Genomic DNA, 24,339 nt, shown 5'->3' with positions numbered 1-24,339 from the left:
CAACGTGACCAATGCCCTCGAGCACACGGAAAGTTAATATAGATCATGCCCATTTTAAGAAGAGCCGCGAGACCTACCCATACCAAGCTTGAAAAAAAAAACCGACAGAGGACGTCGGGTGCTTGGTATGGGTAAGGTCAAGCGAATCTTCTCTTTATTTTTAGTATTTTGTCCGTGCCTGACGTCTTTATCCGGAAGACGGCAGTACCGGGTCGTCGGAGTAAGTCAGTAGCCATCGATAACTTTTGCCTGACACTGACCAAAAAATGACGTCAAAATGCCAGTCTTTGACCACAAAAGAAAACAAATCGTGAGTTGTATTCAATAGTTCAACCAATGGGACCACTTGTTTCCATGAACACTACTAACGACAACTCACTAGGCGGTGCAAAAACCAAATAATTACGTCAAAATGCCAGTCTTTTTGGGTTTCAGTGTGAGGATATAACATAACGATGGCTACGGTCAGTCTCCGGTGTAGGTTAACCCTAAGGAACCAGCTGTTCCGTATGCCCCTGAATGTCCTACTCGTGGTTACCGTGATGTGGTCACCCAAGTTGATGGATCACGTGTGTTTCTGTTTTGTCGTACTTACTCTGAGTAACATACATTTAAAAAAAAAAAAAAGATTTGGCCAGAAAACTCGTTCTTCAAATATCGATCGATTAAAATGACCCTTGTCTTGTCAAAAAAAAAAAAAAACAACTTTCAATCCTGGGACTTCAGGGTGTTCTATAAAGAAGTCCCAGGTTTGAGCGTTCTTGACAAGATGATGGACATTTTGATCGATCGATATTTGAAGAACGAGTTTTCTGACCATTTAAAAAACAAACAAAAACTTGGTTTGTTTTGCATGTGTTTTTTTTTTTTTTTTTTTTTGTTAGTTTGTTTGTTTTTTTCGAGTACGATAGTGAATAGTTTTAATTCGCCCTGTCGTGTTGCCAGTGTGTTAAACCGTACACATCGTAAACTTATAGATAGAATGCGCTTGGCCAAGGAGTTCACAACATTGCCATCCGGAAGTATAAAGGACCAACACACAAACACTTTGTAACCATGAACGTTTATAGTCAGGTTAATACAGTTTAGTGAGAACAACTCACAAACGCGGATGGCAAAAACAATAACAAATGCCTGAGTGACGTCATCTACATACTATCTATAGATAGAATGCGGTTGGCCAAGGAGTTCACAACATTGCCATCCGGAAGTATAACGGACGAACACACAAACTCTGTGTAACCATGAACTTTTATAGTCTGGTTAATACAGATTAGTGAGAACAACTCACAAACGCGGATGGCAAAAACAATAACAAAGGCCTGAGTGACGTCATCTGCATACTATCTATAGATAGAATGAGCTTGGCCAAGGAGTTCACAACATTGCCATCCGGAAGTATAACGGACCAACACACAAACTCTGTGTAATCATGAACTTTTATAGTCTGGTTAATACAGTTTAGTGAGAACAACTCACAAACGCGGATGGCAAAAACAATAACAAAGGCCTGAGTGACGTCATCTGCATACTATCTATAGCCTGACACTGACCAAAAAAAAATGAGGTCAAAGGACAAGTCTTTGACCACAAAAGAAAACAAATTGTGAGCTGCATTCACTAGTTCAACCAATGGAAGCCATCGTTACCTTTAAGCTCTACTAACGACAACTCACTAGACGCTGCACAAACCTAAAAAATGACATCAAACTGAAAGTCCTAGATGGTTCTCGTGTCAGGCTATTTATGTTAACGATGGCTACGGTTAAACCGCCCTATCGGGGTTACCACCGTGTTCAACATGACATAGGTATGTGTATCTCTTCATTTACCTTCCATTGTTGTCAAGTTGTTTTCTTATTTCCTTCATTTTATTAACCATCTATTTTTAATCTGTTAAACACTCACTCTCCCATGCACTGCCTCCATAATGTAGAAAGAATGAATTTGACATCATTCAGCTCTTTGTTGCTGTTTATAGACAGCCAATTGGGTGATTAGTTCTCACTCAAGTTCCTCTACCAGATTATAAAAGGCTCGGTTACACAGTTTAGTTTGATGGCAGATTGATCCGGTGTGCAGAGCAAGTGCGTATTTTACCTTCCGATCCGAAAGCAATAAAAGTGTCTGACCACTAAACCACGTATACCCCATGGGTTGTGATATTCACTTTCTTTTGGTGGTCGCCGTCTTTTAGTGAAATATAAAAATATGTAGACGGGACTAGACTATTGTTGGAAAATAAATATAATGGAATTGTAAATAAATACAAAATATAAGGAATGTCGGTATTAGTATAATCATTAGTTGCAGTAGCAACAGCAGAAGCTACAGTAGTACTTTTAGTAGTAGTAGGAGTAGTAGTAGTAGTAGTAGTAGTAGTAGTAGTAGTAGTAGTAGTAGTAGTAGTAGTAGTAGTAGTAGTAGTAGTAGTAGTAGTAGTAGTAGTAGTAGTAGTAGTATAGTAGTAGTAGTAGTAGAAGTAGTAGTAGTAGTAGTAGTAGTAGTAGTAGTAGTAGTAGTAGTAGTAGTAATAGTAGTAGAAGTAGTAGTAGTAGTAGCAGTAGTAGTAGTAGTGGTAGTAGTAGTAGTAGTAGTAGTAGTAGTAGTAGTAGTAGTAGTAGTAGTAGTAGTAGTAGTGGTAGTAGTAGTAGTAGTAGTGGTGGTGGTGGTGGTGGTGGTGGTAGTAGTAGTAGTAGCAGTAGTAGTAGTAGCAGTAGTAGTAGTAGTAGTAGTAGTAGTAGTAGTAGTAGTAGTAGTAGTAGTAGTAGTAGTAGTAGTAGTGGTAGTAGTAGTGGTAGTAGTAGTAGTAGTAGAACAAATCGCGACAATGGAAGGCCTAGAGGCAATAATAATATCTTATCTTATCTTACTAAAGTCTTAATAGGAATTATCGTTTAAATGCATTATAGATAGTTCGAAAATGACTTCACTCAGGTCTTTGTTATTGTTTTTTGCCATCCGCTTTTATGAGTAATGCTCACTGAACTGTATTAACCTGACTATAAACGTTCACAGTTTTGTGTGTTGGTCCGTTGTACTTCCGGATGGCAATGTTATGAGCATCTTAGCCAAGCGCATACTATCTATACAATAGTTTATAATTAATTACAGAATCTCATATAGCTTGCATTGTATCATTCACAGACAGTTTTACATGACACAACTTTGAAATCAGGAAAAATGTATCAATACGGCAATGTAAAATCGAAAATAGATACTATCATAGAATACTGGTAATACTCTTCAACAGTCGCAACGTCACTTCCTTCCTAATGACGCATGGTAACTTAGTAACACTGGCTCTAAACTATCGGAACAATGGTGAACGCCCGTATGGAATATTTCCCCGGCGAGCATAAAAGCGTATCCAGACGAAAAAAAAACCCATAAATCTGATCATGTTTTGGCTTTTACACATTCTGATCACAAGGCATATGAAAAGGGAATGAAAAGTTCTCGCCAGCATGAAGAATAAAAAGTAAAGATTTTCTTTGTTTAGAACCAAGATGGCCGCCGTTGCCGGGCGCGTGACATCAGACTATTGAATCGTATTGAAAACTGGTCATGATCGAATAAATAGCAGATAGGTGTCAAGTTCAGGTAACACGAGCTCTGGCCGGAAATGAATAACCGGAGGTAGAACACCACCCGATGTCACGCAGGTGTAGGCTCATGGGGGGTTTCTTGGAATAGAAGTCACAGCTTGATACCACAGGCCCCAACCTGTTGAAACCTGTAAAGTACTATGACTATTTATGACTATTATATCGTTATTGCCTGTGGTACGAGATCCTGTCCATATCCCCGTTGGCCTCTTCTCGGAAACAAAAATATCGGATGTTCGTGTTTGTGTGTGTGTGTGTGTGTGTGTGTGTGTGTGTGTGTGTGTGTGTGTGTGTGTGAGTGTGTGTGTGTGTGTGAGAGAGAGAGTATATAATGTATATATATATATATATATATATATATATATATATGTGTGTGTGTGTGTGTGTGTGTGTGTGTGTGTGTTGGTGTTTGTGTGTGAGTGAGGCGGGGAATTGGCTGCGGGTTGGGAAGAGAGAGAGAGAGAGAGAGAGAGAGAGAGAGAGAGAGAGAGAGAGAGAGAGAGAGAGCGAGAGAGACAGAGAGAGAGAGCGAGCGAGAGAGAGAGAGAGAGAGAGAGAGAGAGAGAGAGAGAGAGAGAGAGAGAGAGAGAGATATTTCAGTCACCTATTCGTATATTTACATATTACAATGACATTTTTTTTTTACATGTAATGAAGTGACGTCATTGACTCTATGTGGAGTTGTAGTTTAGACCGCCATCAGTTGGGTGATTCATTCTCACCAAGTCCGTCTCGTCGTAGCCATTGTTAAGTTATAGATAGTTCGAAGATGACGTCACTCAGGTCTTTGTTATTGTTTTTGCCATCCGCGTTTGTGAGTTGTTCTCACTAAACTGTATTAACCTGACTATAAACGTTCATGGTTACACAGAGTTTGTGTGTTGGTCCGTTATACTTCCGGATGGCAATGTTGTGAACTCCTTGGACAAGCGCATTCTATCTATAGCCTGACACTGAAACCCAAAAAGACTGGCATTTTGACGTCATTATTTGGTTTTTGCACCGCCTAGTGAGTTGTCGTTAGAGTAGTGCTCGTGGAAACTAGTGGTCCCATTGGTTGAACTATTGAATACAACTCACGATTTGTTTTCTTTTGTGGCCAAAGACTGGCATTTCGACGTCATCTTTTGGTCAGTGTCAGGCTTTTACTTCACGATGGCTTCGGTCTAAAAGGCTAAAAAAAAAAAACAACCTTACATCACACAGTTCTTGTGCTGGTATGATTGATTTGGCGAGCAAATCTTCTGAGTATTTTATTTCAACGCATACCACCGATTGTTTGCGATTTACTCATGAAATTGCGACAAAACAAGTCTAGAAGGTCCATTAACTCACTCAACCCTAACACCGACTATATCCGTAGTTAACCGGGGGTACTTTTACCTCCTGCCTATTTATTACACTTTTCTGAGACAAATTATAAGCGTAGTATCAAAGCTAATGTTTTTAATTGTTGCATGTTAATGAATAGTAGTTGAATAAAACTATCTATGCACATGCTTTTTTCAATAATTATTTTCCCAGTTTTGATAAGTAGCAAAACATTCTAGAATTGAGTGAGTTAAAATGCTCACAAATGGACCATTAGATCTCGTCGCCAAGGCATTCCATGAAGGAAATAATATTAATAGATAATTCATCAAACAGGATGTCTGTCTGATGTCAACTAACAGGAATCACTCATGTTGTCCAAGTGAGCGAATGTTGCCCAATGAAAAAAAAAAAAAAAACGAAAGTGCCTGAAGCGGGGATCGAACGGCCCTTCCGGATCACAGGACAATGCCTTAGCAACTCGGCCACTTCTCCCCGCCCCCCCCCCCCCCCCCCCTCTGTCTATTATAACCGAGACTAAAATAAATAAAATAAGAGAGAAAACATGGGGTTTTAAAAAGCAGACGATGCGTATCGCGATAACGCCATGTCACGTCGGTAAACAACAGCCTTTCGCTCTAAATATGTTTATTTTCATCAGTAATATTACTTCTTTGACACAGGTTTTCGCAGCCTCTAACGTCAGTTGGGTGATTACGTTTTATTAAATTTTCTCCAACATGCGATTGATGCTGTGGGCTTAGGTAATTTACTCACAACATTCCGCCAGCCGGATATAACGTACCAACACACAAAAATATGTGTGTAACCTTGACATTCATTTATAGTCTGATTGATACAATTTGGTGAGAACTTCTCATAAAAATGGCTGGCTAAAAAAAAAACAATAACAAAGAGCTGAGTGACGTAAGTTTCGTTCTTTTAATAAACTCAAATGCTATGTTCACCGACTTGACATTTCATACACAACCTACCTAGCTCCCTACGTTTCTTGACTCGACTCTTAACACTTCATTCTCGGGTTATAACAATCACACGTCTTGGTAACCATCTCAATAACTTTTGTGTAACTATAACAGTTTTATCTTTCGTAAGAGAAAAAAATCGAAAATCTATCACATATTATCTAAAACAAAATAAAGATGAACAGTTATGTAGCAAATTTCTACGGCTTTACCATGTTCAATGGGCTTCATAAAGCTTTATTAACCCCCCCCCCCCCCCACACACACACACACACACACTCCCAGTAGACTTTGACATGGAACTTTTTTTCAGTTTATACATTACACATTGTCTGTTAGGCGTCCCTAAAATACTCTCACTCTTTCTCAATGTTATAGATAGTACGCGCTTGGCTAAGAAGCTCTCAACATTGCCATCCGGAAGTATAAAGGACCAACACACAAAACTACGTGTAACCTTGAACGTTTATAGTCTGGTTAACGCAGTTTAGTGAGAATTACTCATAAACGGGGATGACAAAAAGCAATTACAAAAACATGGGTGACGTCCACTTCGTACTATCTATAGCCAGCAACTTATTCACACCTGACTGGCTACAAAATACAACAAAATGTTTGGTGACGTCAAACTCATTCTAATCATTTTCGGGCTTGGAATTCCAGGTAGGCCTTTCCAGTAAACCAAAATCGATTTTGATCTGCATCCGGGATCCGTTTTGGCTTTCATTTCATGTGTAGTGACCAGGACATGACTCATCGGGTTGGCGCGTCTCTTCTCGGTCCACGACTGACCTTTTTGACCTGTTTGTGTGTGTCTGTGATCTGTGGTTAATCGCGACGAGGTCATGTCGGGCCATGGACGAGGTTATATCTCCATAGAACAATGAGTCCCGTAAGAAATTGAATTACCAGACCTGCGAATAGTTACACGTCGGTCACGTAGATAATATTACTACCACAGAGTGTAGATCCTACTCTGTGTTACTTCTAAGTTCATGTAGAAGGAATCTAGCAAGGCCGTCGCTCACGATCGATAGTATCCTTGTTTTGCTTCATCATTCAGCCTATACCTGTTCTTTTTATATCCGGGGAAAAAACCGTCGACTCCCCATTTGGTGGTCAGGATACGTTGGCGTTGACCAATGACAAGGTTTGTGAGTAGGATGCAAATGGTTCTCTCATTCATAACGCACTGCCAAAGTTGCCAGTTTGCCATTTTAATGCCAACTTTTAAAACTTGCTGTTTAGCATGGAAAGGATTGGATTAATTTTTGACATTTTTATTTTTATTTTTCCTTTTTAAAAAAAAGATTTGACCACTTTTAAAAATCATAATTTCACAAATCCTATACACATATTAATACATAATCTCACAAAATATTTTTTTTAAATATTCACCCGCATATCTCCAAGGTGTTTTTTTTTCTCTGTATATAAAGTCAAGACACTCACCCATGGTCGCGGAACAAGAAAATTAAGATTAATTTACTTCCACATTCGTGGGCATTATTGCAGAAAAGTGATGGCTGCAAAAGAATTGGTATCATTTTTTCCTGATATATTTATTTAGTAACTTTTCTATGATTGTTTGACATTTTATTCAAAACTAATCTGGCCACCTTATCCTACTGTGTGACGTGCCGTGGCATTTATTCACACCCCCCTCTCTCTCTCTCGTCTGTGACCGGGTCTAACAATGTCTATTGGTCTTAACTTAATATATAAACGCACGACTTGCCGGTTTTCAATATTATTATAATTATCTCAGCCTGTTCGAGAGAAGTTGATTCAATTCAGTCATTGTTGAGGTAAAGTATAAATAAATAAATAAATAAATAAATAACCTTTGCATTGTGGAATAGAATATAGATTGTGGTTATAGTTAATTGTTGAATCGACTTGAAGGTAAGTGTTACATTTTATTTAAAATTGTATTTATTATCTCGAAGTAGACTTTATTTTTTTCTAGGTGGAACAAAAGTGACGTCTTTCATTTCTTTTAAAAAAATAGTTTTTAGACAGCCATTTTGGCGATTAGTTCTCACCCTTTTTCTTTTTTCAATTAGACTATAAACGTTCAAGGTCACACATAGTTTAGTGTCTATATGTTATATATAGATAGAATGCGCTTGGCCAAGGAGTTCACAACATTGCCATCCGGAAGTATAACGGACCAACACACAAACTCTGTGTAACCATAAACTTTTATAGACTGGTTAATACAGTCTAGTGAGAACAACTCACAAAAGCGGGTGGCAAAAACAATAACAAAGGCCTGAGTGACGTCATCTGCATACTATCTATATATTCAGTTGGCGGATGTTGTAAGTATTTTGACTAAAAGCATAGCATTGTCGTGTCTGTTTAGGAGAAGTGGCGCGTAGGTAAAGACAAATAAAATAGTAAAGAAGTTTTCCCCAAAGACAGAAGTCGCCTGGTGCCTCATTTTAACCAGATGGTCAATTAATAGGTAACCAGATCTACGAATATAATAAAGGGGCAAAACTTTGACTGGTTGCAAAACCTTGTGGTCCTTATGAGCTGTGATATTGGAAGAATTTCAATTTACAACCCTTGACAACATCATGATCTCATTTTAATACTATGATAATAATAATATTGATAATAATAGCCACAACGAGATACAATTAGATTAGTGGGATGGGGAAAGATAACTAGCAATGAGAGCATAAGCATCAATACATATAAATGCATACTATTACTATAGCGCATAAGAGAAAGCATATTTATAAAATGTAATTCATGTAATTTTGATTTATTCATTTGAAAGACATATAAACATATACAATTATATATACATATATGAATATAGAGAGTGAATGAAATATGTTTCGTTTATAATAACATGAGTTATCAATTTCTATTATTTGATAGGTTGCGTCTACTTACGGTCCAGGCCAAAACACTATATTAATTATTATTCACTACACATACATTAAACCTCTCTCGAGTTCATATGCATGGAAAATCGAACACATTTGTTCGATTTTCAATGAGGCTGAACTCGAGAGATTTTTAATCATAACACAATTATTAAAGTCCACAGCTGTAATATTGATGATATAAGTAATCCTTACCCCCATTTACACAGAATATTCCTCTAAATATGATGTCAGGTATTGATCACAATAGCATGCCTGGTTCTTGAGTGATTCAATGATAGAAAGAACGAGATGGCTTAAGCATCTCTGTTTTATCTCAAAATGGTCGGTGTTGATCCAATCGCAGGAACCAATTAATTATGTTCCTGGATTTTTACTGGTCATTTAGCCAAATCCAATCACATTTTCGAGTTTTAGACACGAGTTGTGCCTAGTCAGCTCAGATGAGATATTCACGAAGTTATGCGTAATCTCTTGTAGAATTGGAAACTTGTATTGCCATCATAAACGTAGTTCCGGGCGGGGCAGTGCTGGTCGCGGCCCTACCTTTTGATCTAGGTAGCGTCAATGGCAGGCGATAAATTATATAGTCACCTGGCATAACTCTCGTCTCTCGGCTTGTCTGTAATTAATTTCAACGTTATAAATTCATAAGGTCGGCTTTCTTGTAATTTATGCAGGGCTGTAAAATTATGTAGGTTATGAAGGTATGTGTGATTTCGAACTCACTACAAGCATCGATCGTGACACTTGACCCGTCACCTCTACACGGTGCTATGTCGATATTTTTATTTTTGAGGTCACCCCAGCATTATAACGTTTTGATGATGGGACACATAATATGATTTGCTCATGATTAAAGCGCTCGCCTTTTTATGCACAAAGGGACTGGTATCGATCCAGCGTCATTTGGTAACTGATATGCACTTTTCAATCTGGCGGAGACAACAAGAGATGAAGTGAGTAGGTAGGACAGTGCAAGAAGACAATAGAGAATAAACATTTTTTCACGGCGGTGATGGCGGTTTGAACCCGTGACCTTACTGGTACGACAACTCCACCTGGCCGAGGAGAGAGTGACTCTACCATATGAGCTATCCACGATCCCAAAACAGATCGACTCTAACTCTTAGTCATTATTAGAGCCCTCACTGCCCGACTACTTGAGAACACACACAACCTCCGCCAAGTAAGTTGGCCAGCAGTTATTAAGCTTAATAGCCAATATTCTCAACACAAACATATAAGTGGCTGCTCCACTCACTTTTCTGAATCTGGCGGAGAGTATTTTACGATAGACTTGCATAAATATTAGCATATCTGAATAACCGAACGCAAATAATATGGCCTTGATTTAACATTATTATAAATTGTAATGGACAATAGTTTGCTTTAGTTTGAGTTTTTTTTTGTTTTTTTTTTTTTGTTTTTTTTTTTTTTTGTTTTTTTTTTTAATTTCCCCATTCCAACAATGAGTCCCTAAGAATTTTGATGATCAGACCTTCGAATACGTACACGTCGACTAGCATGTTATCCAAAGAGCAACAATAAATGCTACTGTCTTTTTAACTTTAAAGCCACAGAGACCATAATAAACGCCGACTCCATTGGCATCGTAAGTCATGTACATATATGCAGGTCTGACATCCGTACTCAATTATGGGCCTAGTTTAACTTTGTTGTAATAGACAATATTTTGCTTTATTTTAAAAAGATTTGCATAACAATGAGCCCATAATGAATTGGGTTATCAGACCTGCACGTCGGCCTCATAGTTTAGTAAGCGGGTAACCCACACCGGAGACGGACTCCGATGATCCGGCACCCGCCGTTTTTTTTTTTTTTTTTTGTTTGTTTGTTTTTTTTTTTTCTCGAGCTTGGTATCGCACAGTACTTTCCGCCAAATCTAACATATTCAACTACACATTCACTGCTGGATGGACAGGGGAGTCAGAAATAAATCTTGACTGCACCCGGGATCGATCTCGGTCCCTTTGCATGTGCAGCGAATGCTCTCTACCAACTGAGCTATCGGGACCCCCCTCTGGAAAAACTGGAAATTAAAAGTTTGGCGAGCGGGTGGTTGGATGGGAGCATCACCCTTGAATCATATACTTATGATGTTCGCATGGGTGTACGATCCGATAGTGATGTCGTTTCTTCTTCTCTTTACTAGCCTATCCTGCTTCTTTGGTTTGTGATTGTATTTTTGACAGGGGATATTTTTTTTCCTGTAAATCCTCTGTCTGTTTGTTCTTGGTTATTTATAATTTAGCTTATGATATCTTTAGGTTATGATTTTGATTGACATTTGTACTATTTTTGTTAGATTGCTTGTTTTTTTGTTTCAGCGGTCTCTCATATAACCTCAATTGTGTTGGAAGAGACCTAAAGCAACAAACAAACAAAAAAAGTTTGGCGAGACATTTGAAGGACGAGTTTTCTGGCCAAATTTTTAAATACGTGTATTTTCACAGTACCACAGTTAACTTGACGGAGAAACATAGAGTATGGAGAAGTCTAGATGAAAACAGAGAATAAAAAGTCACGGGAGTCAGTGCCAAACTCAGCATCCAATTGACACGACACCCTCCGCCTGGCTGGGAGAGAGAGAGAGAGAGAGAGAGAGAGAGAGAGAGAGAGAGAGAGAGAGAGAGAGAAAGAGAGAGAGAGAGAGAGAGAGAGAGAGAGAGAGAGAGAGAGAGAGAGAGAGAGAGAGAGAGAGAGAGAGAGAGAGAGAGAGAGAGAGCAGTCATACAACCGACTGAGCTATCCAACCACACAAAAATTATGGCTTTCAAACTTAGTAGGTACCAATCGTGCGCACCTCTCTCCTGACTTCCCTGGGGAAGTTAATTTGGTAACATTCAATTGGCTAAACACGACATACTAACACACACACACACACACACACAAAAAAAAAAAAAGCCCCAAAAAACAAACAAAACAAAACAAACAAAAACAAAACAAAACAAAAAAGCCAAAAAGGTCCACATCGACTGAACGTGACTTTATGGCGTATGTAATTCAAAGCATTTAAAAACAATGGTTTAGAGTCAATCTGTGCTTAGAGTTCAGAGAGTGTCGATGTTCAGAGGGGATCATCAGGGTCCTATTATGGAGCGACGAAAGAAAGAAGTTGGTTTCCCTTTCTTTACCTGTAGGGGGGCGTATTATTTACTTTAAGTTAGCATGAGCTATCTGAGTATTTATTTTTTTGTTTGTTTTTGGTTGTTGTTGATTGATCAAATCCCGTACTTATTATCTCTTCGTCTGGGGAGTGTGGGTGAGGGGGGGGGGGGGGGGGGGCGTGCCAAGGACGTAATTTCACACGACGGTACGTGTATACAATTAGATTGAAACTCAAAACTTGAGCGCTTTACATGTTAATAGCATTTTAACCCCCCCCCCCCCCCCACACACACACACACACGTACACAGACCGAACAGGGACAATGTTTACTTGCAGCTAACATTACTGAGGAAAATAATGCGCTTTTAAACGATTTTGGTCAGTCTCGTGTCCACATACACACACGCACACACGCCCCCCAACATACACACACACACACACACACACATATATATATATATATATATATATATATATATATATATATATATATATATATATATAGACATAATATAATAGTTTATATATATAGACATAATTATAACTAGCCTCTTATTTCTATATATGATTGGCATTTTCATTTCAATTTAATTGTTTTACCTTCATCCTTAATTGCAACATATTCCTTGTTTTATGAATGGTTTTGCATGAGAATTATGTGTAATTATAAGATTAAATCATGCCTATTTGGTTAAAAGCACTTATTTTGGTTAAAATGAAAACTCGAGTTTATAACCCTAAAAACTTGTTTTAATCCTATAGTTGGTGACACAGCTGCTGCTGTAACAGGTTGTCTTCTACTGCATAATCCGACCACTGCATCTGACAACTAATAATTAAACAGTCGTATAAAAGTAAAATACTATGAAACCCTCTTTAAACAATTAATCTATTAATATCTATTAATTAAATTTTCGATAATTTAATTATCATCATCACCGTGCATTTATTTGCAGGTCTGATAATCCAATTCCTAACGGACTCATTGTAATGGAAATCTTTAAAAAATGACGCAAAATATTGTCTATTACTATTACAACAGTGTTGAACTAGGTTCAAAAGTGGGTTCGGATGTCAGACCTGCATATAAGTACAAGTCGATGTACGAGTTATATTGGCAATTGCCTAAAAATAAACATTTGAATTGAATTGAATTGATTTATTTTCTTTGATCGGACAAAACCTCAAAACTCAAAACCTTCTATCTGACCGTAAGCGTTGATCTGACCCTTCGCGTAAATCTGGCATCATGTCAGAAAAAAAATCCAGATAGATATGAAAGAAAAAGAATAAAAAAAGAAAAACTAAATACAAAAAAAAAAAAAGAAACAGCAAAAAACATACCAAACCCCCCCCCCCCCCCCCAAAAAAAAAAAAAACAACAAACAAAAATCAATAAACAAAAACAAATCACACACACACACAAAAACCCCACACAAAAAAAAACACAAAAAAAAAAAAAAAAAAAAAAAAACAAAAAAACAACCGTTTGTGTAATGTAGTGTTTGGCATTTTCCCTCCGGAAAATTGATCTGGCAAACAATAACGACACATCCTCCACTTCCTTTCGCTTTCTCCGAAAATCTGATATTGATCGTTGACCGGTAACTTCTATTTTGCAATTCCTAGAAGGTTAGGTAAAAGGAAATATTCTACTACTTGGCGCCCATGCCAGTATTCTGATTTCTGTAATTATATGAGTAGTAGGTGTGACAATTCTAAGTCTAGTTATAGCCTCGCCCAAATTGTTTATGGTTATGGGCTCATCTCATGCACACTTAACGTTGTAATTTAATTATGAATTTGAATGGAAATACTGTCAAACTCAAACTAACGCAAAATATATTACCAATTATCACAGGAGTGTTGTTAAAGTGAAGCCCACAATCGTGATTAGTTGTCAGGCCTGCAAATACTTGCAGCTCAGCTAGATATATGTAGCAGTAGAGCATTATTATTATGACATGATTATGATTATGATGGACTGGAAACTGGTTCAAATCCCTTTTTATCAAATATTTGAAAGTTGAGGGGGGGGGGGGCGCCATACCAAACCATTGCTATTGTCCGCTTCACGCTACAGACACTAGGATAAACTCAAACTCCATGGGCCTGCCTTATGGCGCTGAAGGACTAAATACTTTAAAAAAAAACAACATTAATCAGAAAATAAAATCATGGTCACCGTCATCATCATTTTCATCATCATCACCCCCATCACCGTCCTAAATTTGGTCTTACTTTGAAAAATTGACACGTCTACTTTTACTTATTTATTATCATCTGTTGACTGCAAGTTGCTAGTTCCATAGCGGGCAGGAGGTTACTTGGTATCTTCTATCCCCTGTCTATCGACTAAACTAGAATCTGTTTTCCGAGTTGCTTTCTGTCTTTGTCTTGGAATGGAATTACTTGGGTTTTGTCCCGGCCCTTGCTTGAGTTCATTGCTGTGAGGTCAACAGTCAAATGTTGTCTTTGAACAATGTTAACAATTTTGGTAGGAATGCCATAGTGCCGTAGAATATTCCAGAGAGCTGGCCTGTGGACACTATCAAAGGCCTTCTCAAAGTCTATGAAGTTTGCAAATAAGGTGAATTCCATTCCTGCGACTGTTCGAATATTTGTCTTAGGGTGGAGATATTGTTGGAGCATGAAAGTCCTTTTCGGAATCCCGCTTGCTGTTTTCTGAGCTTCGGTTCTATTGCTAAGTTCATGTGGTTTAATACTATTCTGCTAAATAATTTGCTTGTGATTGAGAGCAACATGATGCTCACCAATTTCCACAATCAGATAGGATTCCCTTTTTTGGACAGTGTGACAATTAGCCCAACACTTCATTCTGTTGGTAATTCTTCTGATTTCCAGATATCTGAGAATATCTTTTGCAAGATCTGGGGAGTGATTTCCTTTTCTAATTTCAACATTTCAGCTGTCACTCGGTCCTCACCTGCTGCTTTGCCTGTGTTGAGACTTTCGATTGCACTTTTTATTTCTTCGGTGGTTGTTTGTTCTGTATTGATTTGTAGAATCTGAATCTGAATGTTACTCGAATTCGACTCAATTCTGAGTGTTTGTATTCAAGGGTGGAGAGAGTTGTTCTATAAGTGCAGGTCTGATGTTTGTGCGTAGTCTTGGTGGTGCTCTCTTCAATACAGTTTCAAAATGTTCTTTCCATCATTCCATTTGCTTTAATTCTCCAGGTAGTTAATTTCCGTCTGCATCTTTTACAATGTTTCGCAATTCTGGAAGTCTTTCAACAGCATTTTGGATGTCTGGTACAGTGTTCTCATATCTTGTCTTTGGTTTGCTTTCTTAGCTCTATCAGCAATCATGTCATAATAGTTTTTCTTGTCCTGTCGTAATGATTTTTTAATGTTTTTGTCTAGTGTTGAATACTCTTCTTTTAAGTGACCTAGAATTCTTTGAGACTTCGTTTCCAGTAGTTTTTCTTTCGTCTGCTTCCTTTCTCCAATCAGTTTCAAAGATTCTTCTGATATCCATTGTTCCTTTTTCCTTTTGACAGGTCCTCGTACTTTATGGCTTACATCTAATAATTCTTGATTGAATTTAGCGATATTCAGTTCTTGGTCATCAGCTTGTAACACTTGATATCTATTTGATAGCTCGAGTTTCAATTGTAGTTTTCCTGTATCAAATTTTCCTTTTCTTTCAGAGCCTATCTTTACATTTCTCAATTTCAGTCTGATTTTTGCAACAAGCAACTCATGATCACTTGCAATATCAGCACCTCTTTTAATTTTCACATCTAGCAATGATGTTCTCCATTTCTTGTTGATCATAATATGGTCGATTTGGTTTTTTGTATTACCATCAATGGAAGTCCAAGGGTACTTGTGTATTTCTTCATGTTTGAAAAGAGTGTCTCCAATGATTCCATTGTTGTCCACAGAACTCTATCGATCTTTCATCCTTGTCATTTGTCTCTTGTAATAAACCATATTTCCCATACATCTGTTCTCTTGTTTCATTATCTCGTCCAACAGTTTAGGTCACCAGGTGTGTCTTCTATCCCCTTATATCTGTTTTCCAACATGCTTTCTGTCTTTGTCTTGGAATGAGGTTACTTGGTTTTGTCCTGGTCCTGGCTGAGAGGGAAACAGTCGAATGTATAGTTAGTTTTGGGAGATGATGTTTTTTTCATTGTAAATCATCTCTCTGTTATGCACTGTATTATGCTTTCTTTATTTTATATATCATCTCATGTAGTTCCATATCTGAAGCAGACGTCGGAGGTCATCTTCCGCCAAGCTGATCTATCTCTTGCCAATTTTATTAAAGCAGCGCCACCTTTCTCAGCTTCATCTGTCCAAGTTCTTATCCCTTTCAAATACGTTATTCTTTGTCTTCCTCTTATTCTTTTTCCATTCATCTTTCCAGTCAAGGCGAGTATTTCCAAACCAGGGTGGCGGATAATGTGTCCTAAAAATTCCATTTGGCGTTTGATGATTTTTGTTATCAGTGATCTTTTTCTGTTTGCCATTTCTAAAATTTCTTCATTTCTTTTCCTTTCCATCCATGACACCCTCATCATTCTTCTGTAAAACCACATTTCCACTGCCTCCAGTCTTTTAACCATGGTCTTGTTTATGGTCCAGCTCTCACAACCATATAGCAGCACAGACATTACATAGCAATCCAGGACTTTGATTTTTGTTTTCATGCTAATATTCCTGTTTTTCATAATTGTATGCAGCTGGTTGAATGCATTCTTCGCCATACCTATTCTTTTCTTTATTTCACAATCTGATTTTCCATTATTTTATATATGATTTGTAAAACATTTGAGTGTATTCCTCTTAGCGGGGACTTGTGCTTGTGTCTGGATTGGACTTTTAGTGATCTCAAACTAAGCACTAAGTGCTTTTGGAATCTACACCTGTTTCTTATTTGAACCAATTTCCCTTTGTCTTCCCTTTTCTTGGATGCTTTATTGTAATTCTAGAACTTTTTACTATCCCATTTTCTTCCTTTTTACTGGCGCTGATATGACCTTAATGTGTTGCAAGCGCCGTAAGACCCTTAAAAACAAAACAAAACAACATAGGTCACCAGGCACTATAAGTACATCATGCTTTGGAGTCTCTTGCACAGTTTGATTTAGCTTATCATAATAAACACTTTCTTTCTCGTCCCCACTCTTGTCCTCTTGTGGGGCATAACAAACAATTACTGTCAATTAAGCATATTTTGAACAGCCACCCCCCCCCCCCCCCCCCCCCCCTTCCTCTTATTGTACGATTATTATTGCTGTGGTTGGTGGATATTGTTTAAATCATTGAATAATCCAGTAGTGATTAAATTAGTTAAAAAAGGATTACTCATTCTCTCTCAACCGTTTAGTTTTAGTAGCCTGATCAAATATAAGGGGTGCATATTATAAAACGATGATCACAGTAAGTAAGCATTAAGATTGCTATTGGAATTCTGTTGTAGTTTTTATGTTTCAATAAATGTGTTTTTATAACCTTTTTTATTTTCAACTAAATCAAGGTTTCCTGATTCACATATCAGTGAATTCAAACAATTAATTACTAAACACACATGCATTTTTGATTTTAGAGATTGTTTTATGGGGCATGCTTGATTAACTAATACAACATTCTACGGGTGGTTTGACGTCAATTCAACTTGTTTCCTACATTTAACTTACTGATCCTCAAATCAATTCCTACTCAAACATACAGGTTAACTAGAGAGGAAACGATCAACCAGACAGAATGGCTTCCAACAAGAAAGTTAATGTCCCTAGTGCCAACAAAAGCGGTGCACTTCCTGCTATGATGACTGGAGACCCAAAAACCATGAGCAAAGGACTTATTGTATTGCAGGTATTTACATTTTTTATTAAAAAAATATTTTTGTGAAATTCAAATTTTAAGTAATAATTCTGCATCTTAATTAATAATTAAGTTTGAGTTGAGGCCGAGGCGGGTTATTTTTCCTGAAAACTGCAAAAATGATTTGGGATAAATGAATATGGGAATAATATACTTACACCCTCATACTCAACCCCTGCTTGCGTCTTACAGATAGAGAGAAAACCAAACCACAAGATTTTAGTGTGACAATAAATCAAAAATTTGTGTACAAAAGCAAAGAAGATTACAACACGAACCTTCAAAATTGTAGTTGTAGGATCGGATACAACTGCTCGTGAGCAATGGTTTTATAGTTTATTTTTTACACCATCCCTATGGGCATAGTAGGGAGTCTCAAAAGCTGAGTTCGTAGATCACTCGCTTCACATGCAATGCGAATGAGATCAATCTCGGGTGAAGTCAAGCTTTTTTTTTTTTTTTCTGACCACCCAGCAGTGTTTGGATAGCGGGGTCTGTTAAATCTAATGAATGTAAAGTACTTTTTGCTATAGACTAGTGTTCTATCTAAATAATAATAATAATAATAATAATAATAATAATAATAATAATAATAATAATAATATATCTTTATTGTCCCCAAAAAAGTGGCAATTTGTCATTTGGTTCCACATTTATAACAATACAATATTGACATAGACACACTCACACAAGATGCACACTAGTAACATAGTAGTTATCGTAAAAAAAAAAAATTTAAAAAAAAAAAAAAAAGGGTAACAATAAATCTTTATTATTGTCCATTTCACGCGATAGAAAATGGAATAAACTCTTGAGTCTTAATGACTCTGAAGGACTACTTTTTTTTATGGACGAAGTGTAAAGCAGGGATGCCCTTTTTTTCGGTTAAAGCCAGACAAAAGCCACACAAAAAACCCTCCCCTCCAGATTTTTAAGAATCTTCCTGCTGACCTTTGTTGGTATTGGTGAAAGTGATTTTGAAATTGAAATGACTAAATATGTGAGATTTTTAGTTCTTGTCACTTAAGTTATGAAGAATGGCGATCACCCTCTTCGCAAATATATTACGTTCTCTATGAGGAGCCGTCGCCTCATATCTATAGAAACAAAGACAACACGTCAGCTTAATTCATTTTTGCCACATGGTGTTCGAATTTTTAAAGCGCAACTGTGATTTAAATTAAATCCTATCTTTTAAATATACACACACAAGTTCGGACTAAAGGCCAGAGGTATGGCCTATCTCAATTTATTAAATTAATATATAAAGTGTTGCTATTGGTTCTTGGTTGTATATTTTTACATTTTTGTACATTTGCATATATATATGTATACATTGTCGCCATAGATTCTCAACTTTGTGTTTATACATTTTTATGCATGCCACATCTGTAAACAAATTTCCATTTTTTAAAAATAAATAAAGTATATATTATTATTATTAGTATTATTATTATTATTATTATTATTATTATTATTATTATTATTATTATTATTATTATTATTATTATTATTATTAAAGAAACAATATCTATTCTCCTTAATAAAATATACAAACTTAAGCCGGTTTTCATGTTTATAACTACATATAGATTCATTTATCACCATTTCAATCTTTCCCGTCATACTGTTTTGTAGCGGAATGTCTCATTATGTCAATAATTTCATCTTTTTCTATATTTACTAAAAAATTCAGGAATGGTGGGGAATGAACGAGCAGATCCAGAACTGCGGGAAGGATCTGTGTGGTCAAGGTCAAATGGTGACCCTTGTTCCTGACCTCTATCGTGGCAAGGTCACCAATGACAATGAAGAGGCAGGTCACTTTATGGGAGACTTGGATTGGAAAGGGGCAGTAGATGACATCCAGGCTTGTGCCAAGTAAGTCTTTCAGACAAATGCATATGTGACCCACTGTCTCAATATGGTATTATGTCGAGATGGTTTTATATATAAAATTAAAATAAATAAAATTGAGCTTTATATAGCGCAATATCTACTAAATGTGCTCAAAACGCTTTACAAGGGGTCCCTGGTCAACAGCAACATCTAACATGTAGGACGGGACATGCCGCCTGTTAGGCAATATTACAAATTTACAATGCTGGTAACGGCCAGGTACTCATTTTACACCTGAGTACGGTGAGAGGAAGTGAGTAAAGAGCCTTTTCCAAAGGACTCAACTATGCACCAAGCGTGAGGATCGAACCCAGGACCTTCCGTCCGAAAGCGAGTTTCATGGTGAATTTATAGTCATGCATAGGTATGAAATTGAGTAAAAAATGTTTTTTTTTAGTAAGGCCTAATAATAATAATGCCTTTAACTTAAAGTGACAAAGTGAAAAATTTCACATTTCTTATCACTTTTACTTAAAAATCAATTTTTAGAATTTAACTCTCGCAGACTTAAATACTGTTTTGATACAATGTGTTGCGTGTAGTAGTAGATCTGATTTTGGTTCTTTTTCTGTTTGTTTTTTTGTTTTTTCATTTATTTTTTTTTTTTTGTGCAAAAAAGTTTTTTTATCTGAAAAATGTGTTTGATTATTCTATTTTCATTTTAAAGCTGAATTGCAACATTATGAGCTGGGTTCACAAACATCATCATACAATGCACGTCTCCTCGACATATGCTGTATAAAGGGCATGATTTGGCTGAATACATGCGTCGTCAATTATAAGATAAAAGTCCATCGGCGCCATTAGGTCCATTGGAGCCGGAGTTGAATCCTGGTTTCTGTGGCGTGAAACGGACAATAGCGATTGCTTACTACCCTTTAGATAGGATGCTTATCTATCGCAAAGTACTTTCCACCTGATCAAACAGACCCAGCAACCCAATATATCCCTGCTGGGTGGACAGAGGGATCAGGAAAAAAATGTCGACTGCTCCTGGGATCAAACTCGGTCCCTTTGATCATGAAGCAAGTGCTCTACCAACTGAGCTATCAGGACCCCGAATCAATATCAGTATTATTATTGTTATTATGATTATTATTATTATTATTATTATTATTGGGAGGCAGAGTGGTTAAGGCATTGCACTGTGACCCGGAAGGTCCCGGGCTCGAGCCCCACTTCAGGCACTTTCGTTTTTTTCCTTGGGCAAGATTATTAACTTCAATTTGCTCACCTTGACAACATGGGTGATTCCTGTTGACATCAGACATCTTGCAGACATATTATTATTATTATTACTATTATTATTATTATTATTATTATTATTATTATTATTATTATTATTATTATTATTATTATTATTGTTATTATTATTATTATTATTATCATTATTATTATTATTACTATTATTATACTATTATTATTATTATTATTATTATTATTATTTTTATTATTTATTATTATTATTATTATTATTATTATTATTATTATTATTATTATTATTATTATTATTATTATTATTTGTGCATTCGTATTTTCAGATTCCTTAAGAGCAACGGAGTGAAAAAGGTTGCAGTGGTTGGATTTTGTATGGGAGGAGCCCTGAGCATGGCGGCTGCTGCTTTGGTGCCAGAGGTTGATGCCGCCGTTCCTTTCTATGGCATTCCATCGTCTGGGTTGTGCGATGTCACCACCATCAAGATCCCAATGCAGTGTCACTTTGCCCTCAATGATGCTGTGAGTAATCAATTTTCAATTCAGCTAGGTATCATTTAAAAAAAAAAAAAAGTGATGTATTAATATGATGTTACATGACTAAACATTCACCTGTACATTCTCAGAGATAAGTCAATTTTTTTGGACATATTTTGGGGCTGGATATGCCATACCCTCAGGAAAAGCCTGCAAGCAATATCACCCGGCAGGATTTGGACTGTAACTCGCAAGTAAAGAGGAGGGTTGGTCGATTTGATCACCATATTAAAACCAGGTAAACCAATGACTGAACCATCCAGCTACAGACCAATATCTCTACTTTGTTGCTTATACAAGCTCCTGGAAAGAATCGTACTAGAGCGAATCACCCGATATGTAAATCCCTGCGTACCACCAGAACAAGCGGGCTTTATAGACCACAAAGAAGCACAAGTGAACAGGTTTTTGACTGACCTCATACATTGAAGCAGGCTTTGAGAACGAAAAGAAGACCTAATAGATTTACCTGCAGCTCACGACACTGTTTGGACAGGCGGACTGATGTTAAAGCTTTCAAAAATGATTCCTTGTATAAAGACACTTAAACTGCTGTTTACCAAGACAATTTCATATCATATTGGGAGGAAACAAATGCAAAACATGACAAATTAAAAACGGGATACCACAAGGTTCAGTTTTAGCACCAACTTTCTTCAATGTTTATATCTCCGACATGCCAATCTGCCAAGCACTCAAACTTGGATGTGTTGACGACTGGGCCTTAACCTATCAATCGAAAATCTGGAAAGAGATTGAAGAAGTTCTAAGCAAAGACACCACCTGCCTGAAACAATACTTTTATAATTGGTACCTAAAAATGAACACCACCAAATCAGTTTCCACAAACTTCCACTTGAATAATGGACAAGCAACAAAAGAATTGAAGATCAGTCGGTAACTCAATACTACCCCCAGACCCCAATCCTCTGCATCACATTTGACAGACAACTAAATTACCGCAAACGCATTGCGGGAATTGCCACTAAAATTGCAAAAAGAAACAGCCTGATGAGAAAACTTGCAAGTACCTCCTGGAGAGCCTCACCACAGGAACTGAAAACGACTGCTTTGGCACTGTGCTACAGTATGGGAGAAAATACTGTGCCCATGTTTGGATGAGGAGTCCACATGTAAACCACATTGACATCCGATTAAGAGAATCAATGAGAATAATAACAGGGTGTCTCAAGTCAACTCCAACTCAGATCCCATTACTGAGGGGCATTGCACCGCCAAGTCTTAGAAGACAAGACGCTAATCAAAAGGATGCATGCTAGAATTGATGGAGCCACAGATAACACTCCTATAAAAATATCATAAAGGGAACACTTTCAACAACAAGGCTCAAATCGAAAATACTGAAAAAAAATGGTAGACTTCAACGTGGAAGAGAACTGGAGAGAAATGTGGAATAGGGAAACACTAAAAGGGGGAAACATCATAAAAGATCCCGCCAAAAGAATGCCTGCATTCCACAATGCCAGGAAAGACTGGGTTTCCTCAAATCACCTCTTAACAGGGCATGGCAAAACTGCAGATGGAAACTTGGGAACTGTGATGCCTGCCGGAAATGTCAGGCAGCTCCAGAAACCAGCGATCACATTGTCCTCCACTGTCCAGTTACTAAACTAGCAGGTGGATATGAAACAGTTCTTAGGGTGGAGGAAGACTTCTGAAGCTTACGAAATGAATTTGGAGGTGTAGCCATACGCCACTACTACTACTACCCCAAATTTAGTTTTGAAGAAACTGGGTTAAACTCTAGTTTCATGGGCCTTTATGGCTCTGAATAACTTTTTCTTTTGGGAAACTGCCAGCAGTCTCTACTTTTTATCTTGGTTATCTGATTATGATAAAGAATACATTTTTATATTTTTAACTTCATTTTACCCTCTTCTCTCTTTTAGACTTCCGGATTTGCTTCACCTGCTGAGTGGAAACCTTTGAAAGAGAAATTGGAAGGAAAGTTGGCAAAATTGGAATTTTACGAATACGATGCAGGGCACGCATTCACAAACACAACTGGGCCAAACTACGACAAAGGGCATTGCGATCTTGCCTTTTCTAGAATGTTTAAATTCCTGAACAATCACTTAGTTTGAATTTAGTCTTGTTATTGGTATTCATATTATTAAAATGTTGAGATTCTAAATCCTATCCATTCATTAAGATGTTTTTATTTATGTTGTTAATCTGTTATTCCAGATATTTACAATCCCCCCCCCCCCCCCCTAAATAAAATACAATTAGAACACATTTCTGTTACAGAAGTACAGAGGCATGAGCTCACTAAACCCTAACACTGACTCTCTCAATTTTTGGTTGTTGTTACTTTTACCCCATCACAAATTTATGCATATTATTTCTCTAGTACTGTTTAAATTTTTACACGTTATTGATAGGTGAATAAAACTTTATCCATGCCAATTTTTTTTTTTAGAATAAGTAAATGAGTACTTTTTTTTGTTTGTTGCGCATTTTGAAAAGTATCAAAAATCTCTTTGGAGAGTGGACAGTACAGAGCCAGAGGGCTCTAGGGTTTAGTGAATTAAGGATTGTGATACTAAGCCATAACCTGACACCATCCCACACTACACAAATTTTGCATTTACTGAGTCTTCAATGTTTGAGCTGTAACAGTATGATTTGGATTGGATAGTTTTCCCCTAACATTGAATATTCAGGAAGCATCAGTTGCAGTGAAAATTTGTTAAAACCAAATTCCAAGGAACCTGTTTATTGATTTTGGTCTTGAGATAAATTGATTTAGGCACGACAAACGATAAAATGAGTGTTTGGTTACCTTGAACTTGCCTATCACGTCAAAGTAAAATAAATTAAGCAGAATATTTGTTGATATAATCAGTAAACGGAACGCATATGTAT

The 24,339-nt window shown here is 37.1% G+C and overlaps 2 protein-coding genes across 5 annotated transcripts; one reads left to right on the top strand and one right to left on the bottom strand.

Moving 5' to 3' along the window:
• Nucleotides 1-7,580: 7,580 nt before the first annotated feature.
• On the top strand, nt 7,581-23,610 carry LOC144957018 (protein usf-like). Of its 4 annotated transcripts, none has more exons than XM_078887941.1 (5): nt 7,581-7,713; nt 17,647-17,790; nt 19,496-19,680; nt 21,240-21,435; nt 23,361-23,610. In XM_078887941.1, the coding sequence occupies exons 2-5, from the start codon at nt 17,680-17,682 to the stop codon at nt 23,553-23,555; spliced, it is 687 nt and encodes a 228-aa protein (XP_078744067.1). In that variant the 5' UTR covers nt 7,581-7,713; nt 17,647-17,679; the 3' UTR covers nt 23,556-23,610. The 4 variants fall into 4 exon arrangements, with proteins under 4 accessions (XP_078744067.1, XP_078744071.1, XP_078744069.1 ...); XM_078887945.1 differs by lacking the exon at nt 7,581-7,713 and adding an exon at nt 13,429-13,545; XM_078887943.1 differs by lacking the exon at nt 7,581-7,713 and adding an exon at nt 13,474-13,573.
• LOC144956347 (uncharacterized) lies at nt 14,776-15,741 on the bottom strand. The gene is made up of 2 exons (XM_078886844.1): nt 15,170-15,741; nt 14,776-15,004 (listed from the first exon to the last, which is right to left on the bottom strand). Exons 1-2 carry the CDS (start codon nt 15,739-15,741, stop codon nt 14,776-14,778), a joined length of 801 nt encoding a protein of 266 aa, XP_078742970.1.
• Nucleotides 23,611-24,339: the final 729 nt, after the last annotated feature.

This window comes from Berghia stephanieae, chromosome 11 (assembly GCF_034508935.2).
Source record: "Berghia stephanieae isolate SIO BIC M18660-M18661 chromosome 11, UCSD_Bste_1.3, whole genome shotgun sequence".
Classification (NCBI taxonomy): domain Eukaryota; kingdom Metazoa; phylum Mollusca; class Gastropoda; order Nudibranchia; family Aeolidiidae; genus Berghia; species Berghia stephanieae.
Note: the sequence above shows the minus strand (reverse complement) of the source record. Positions and strands in the feature narration are given on the sequence as shown.

Bases quoted from the DNA above. Each gene is read 5' to 3' on its own strand.
- LOC144956347 (XM_078886844.1), bottom strand. From the start codon at position 15,741: ATGATCAACAAGAAATGGAGAACATCATTGCTAGATGTGAAAATTAAA. The intron at 15,005-15,169 runs GTAAAAGATGCA...ACAAACACTCAG, and splicing joins TTCCAGAATTGCGAAACATT to AATTGAGTCGAATTCGAGTA.
- LOC144957018 (XM_078887941.1), top strand. From the start codon at position 17,680: ATGGCTTCCAACAAGAAAGTTAATGTCCCTAGTGCCAACAAAAGCGGT. The intron at 17,791-19,495 runs GTATTTACATTT...TAAAAAATTCAG, and splicing joins AAGGACTTATTGTATTGCAG to GAATGGTGGGGAATGAACGA. The intron at 21,436-23,360 runs GTGAGTAATCAA...TCTCTCTTTTAG, and splicing joins ACTTTGCCCTCAATGATGCT to ACTTCCGGATTTGCTTCACC.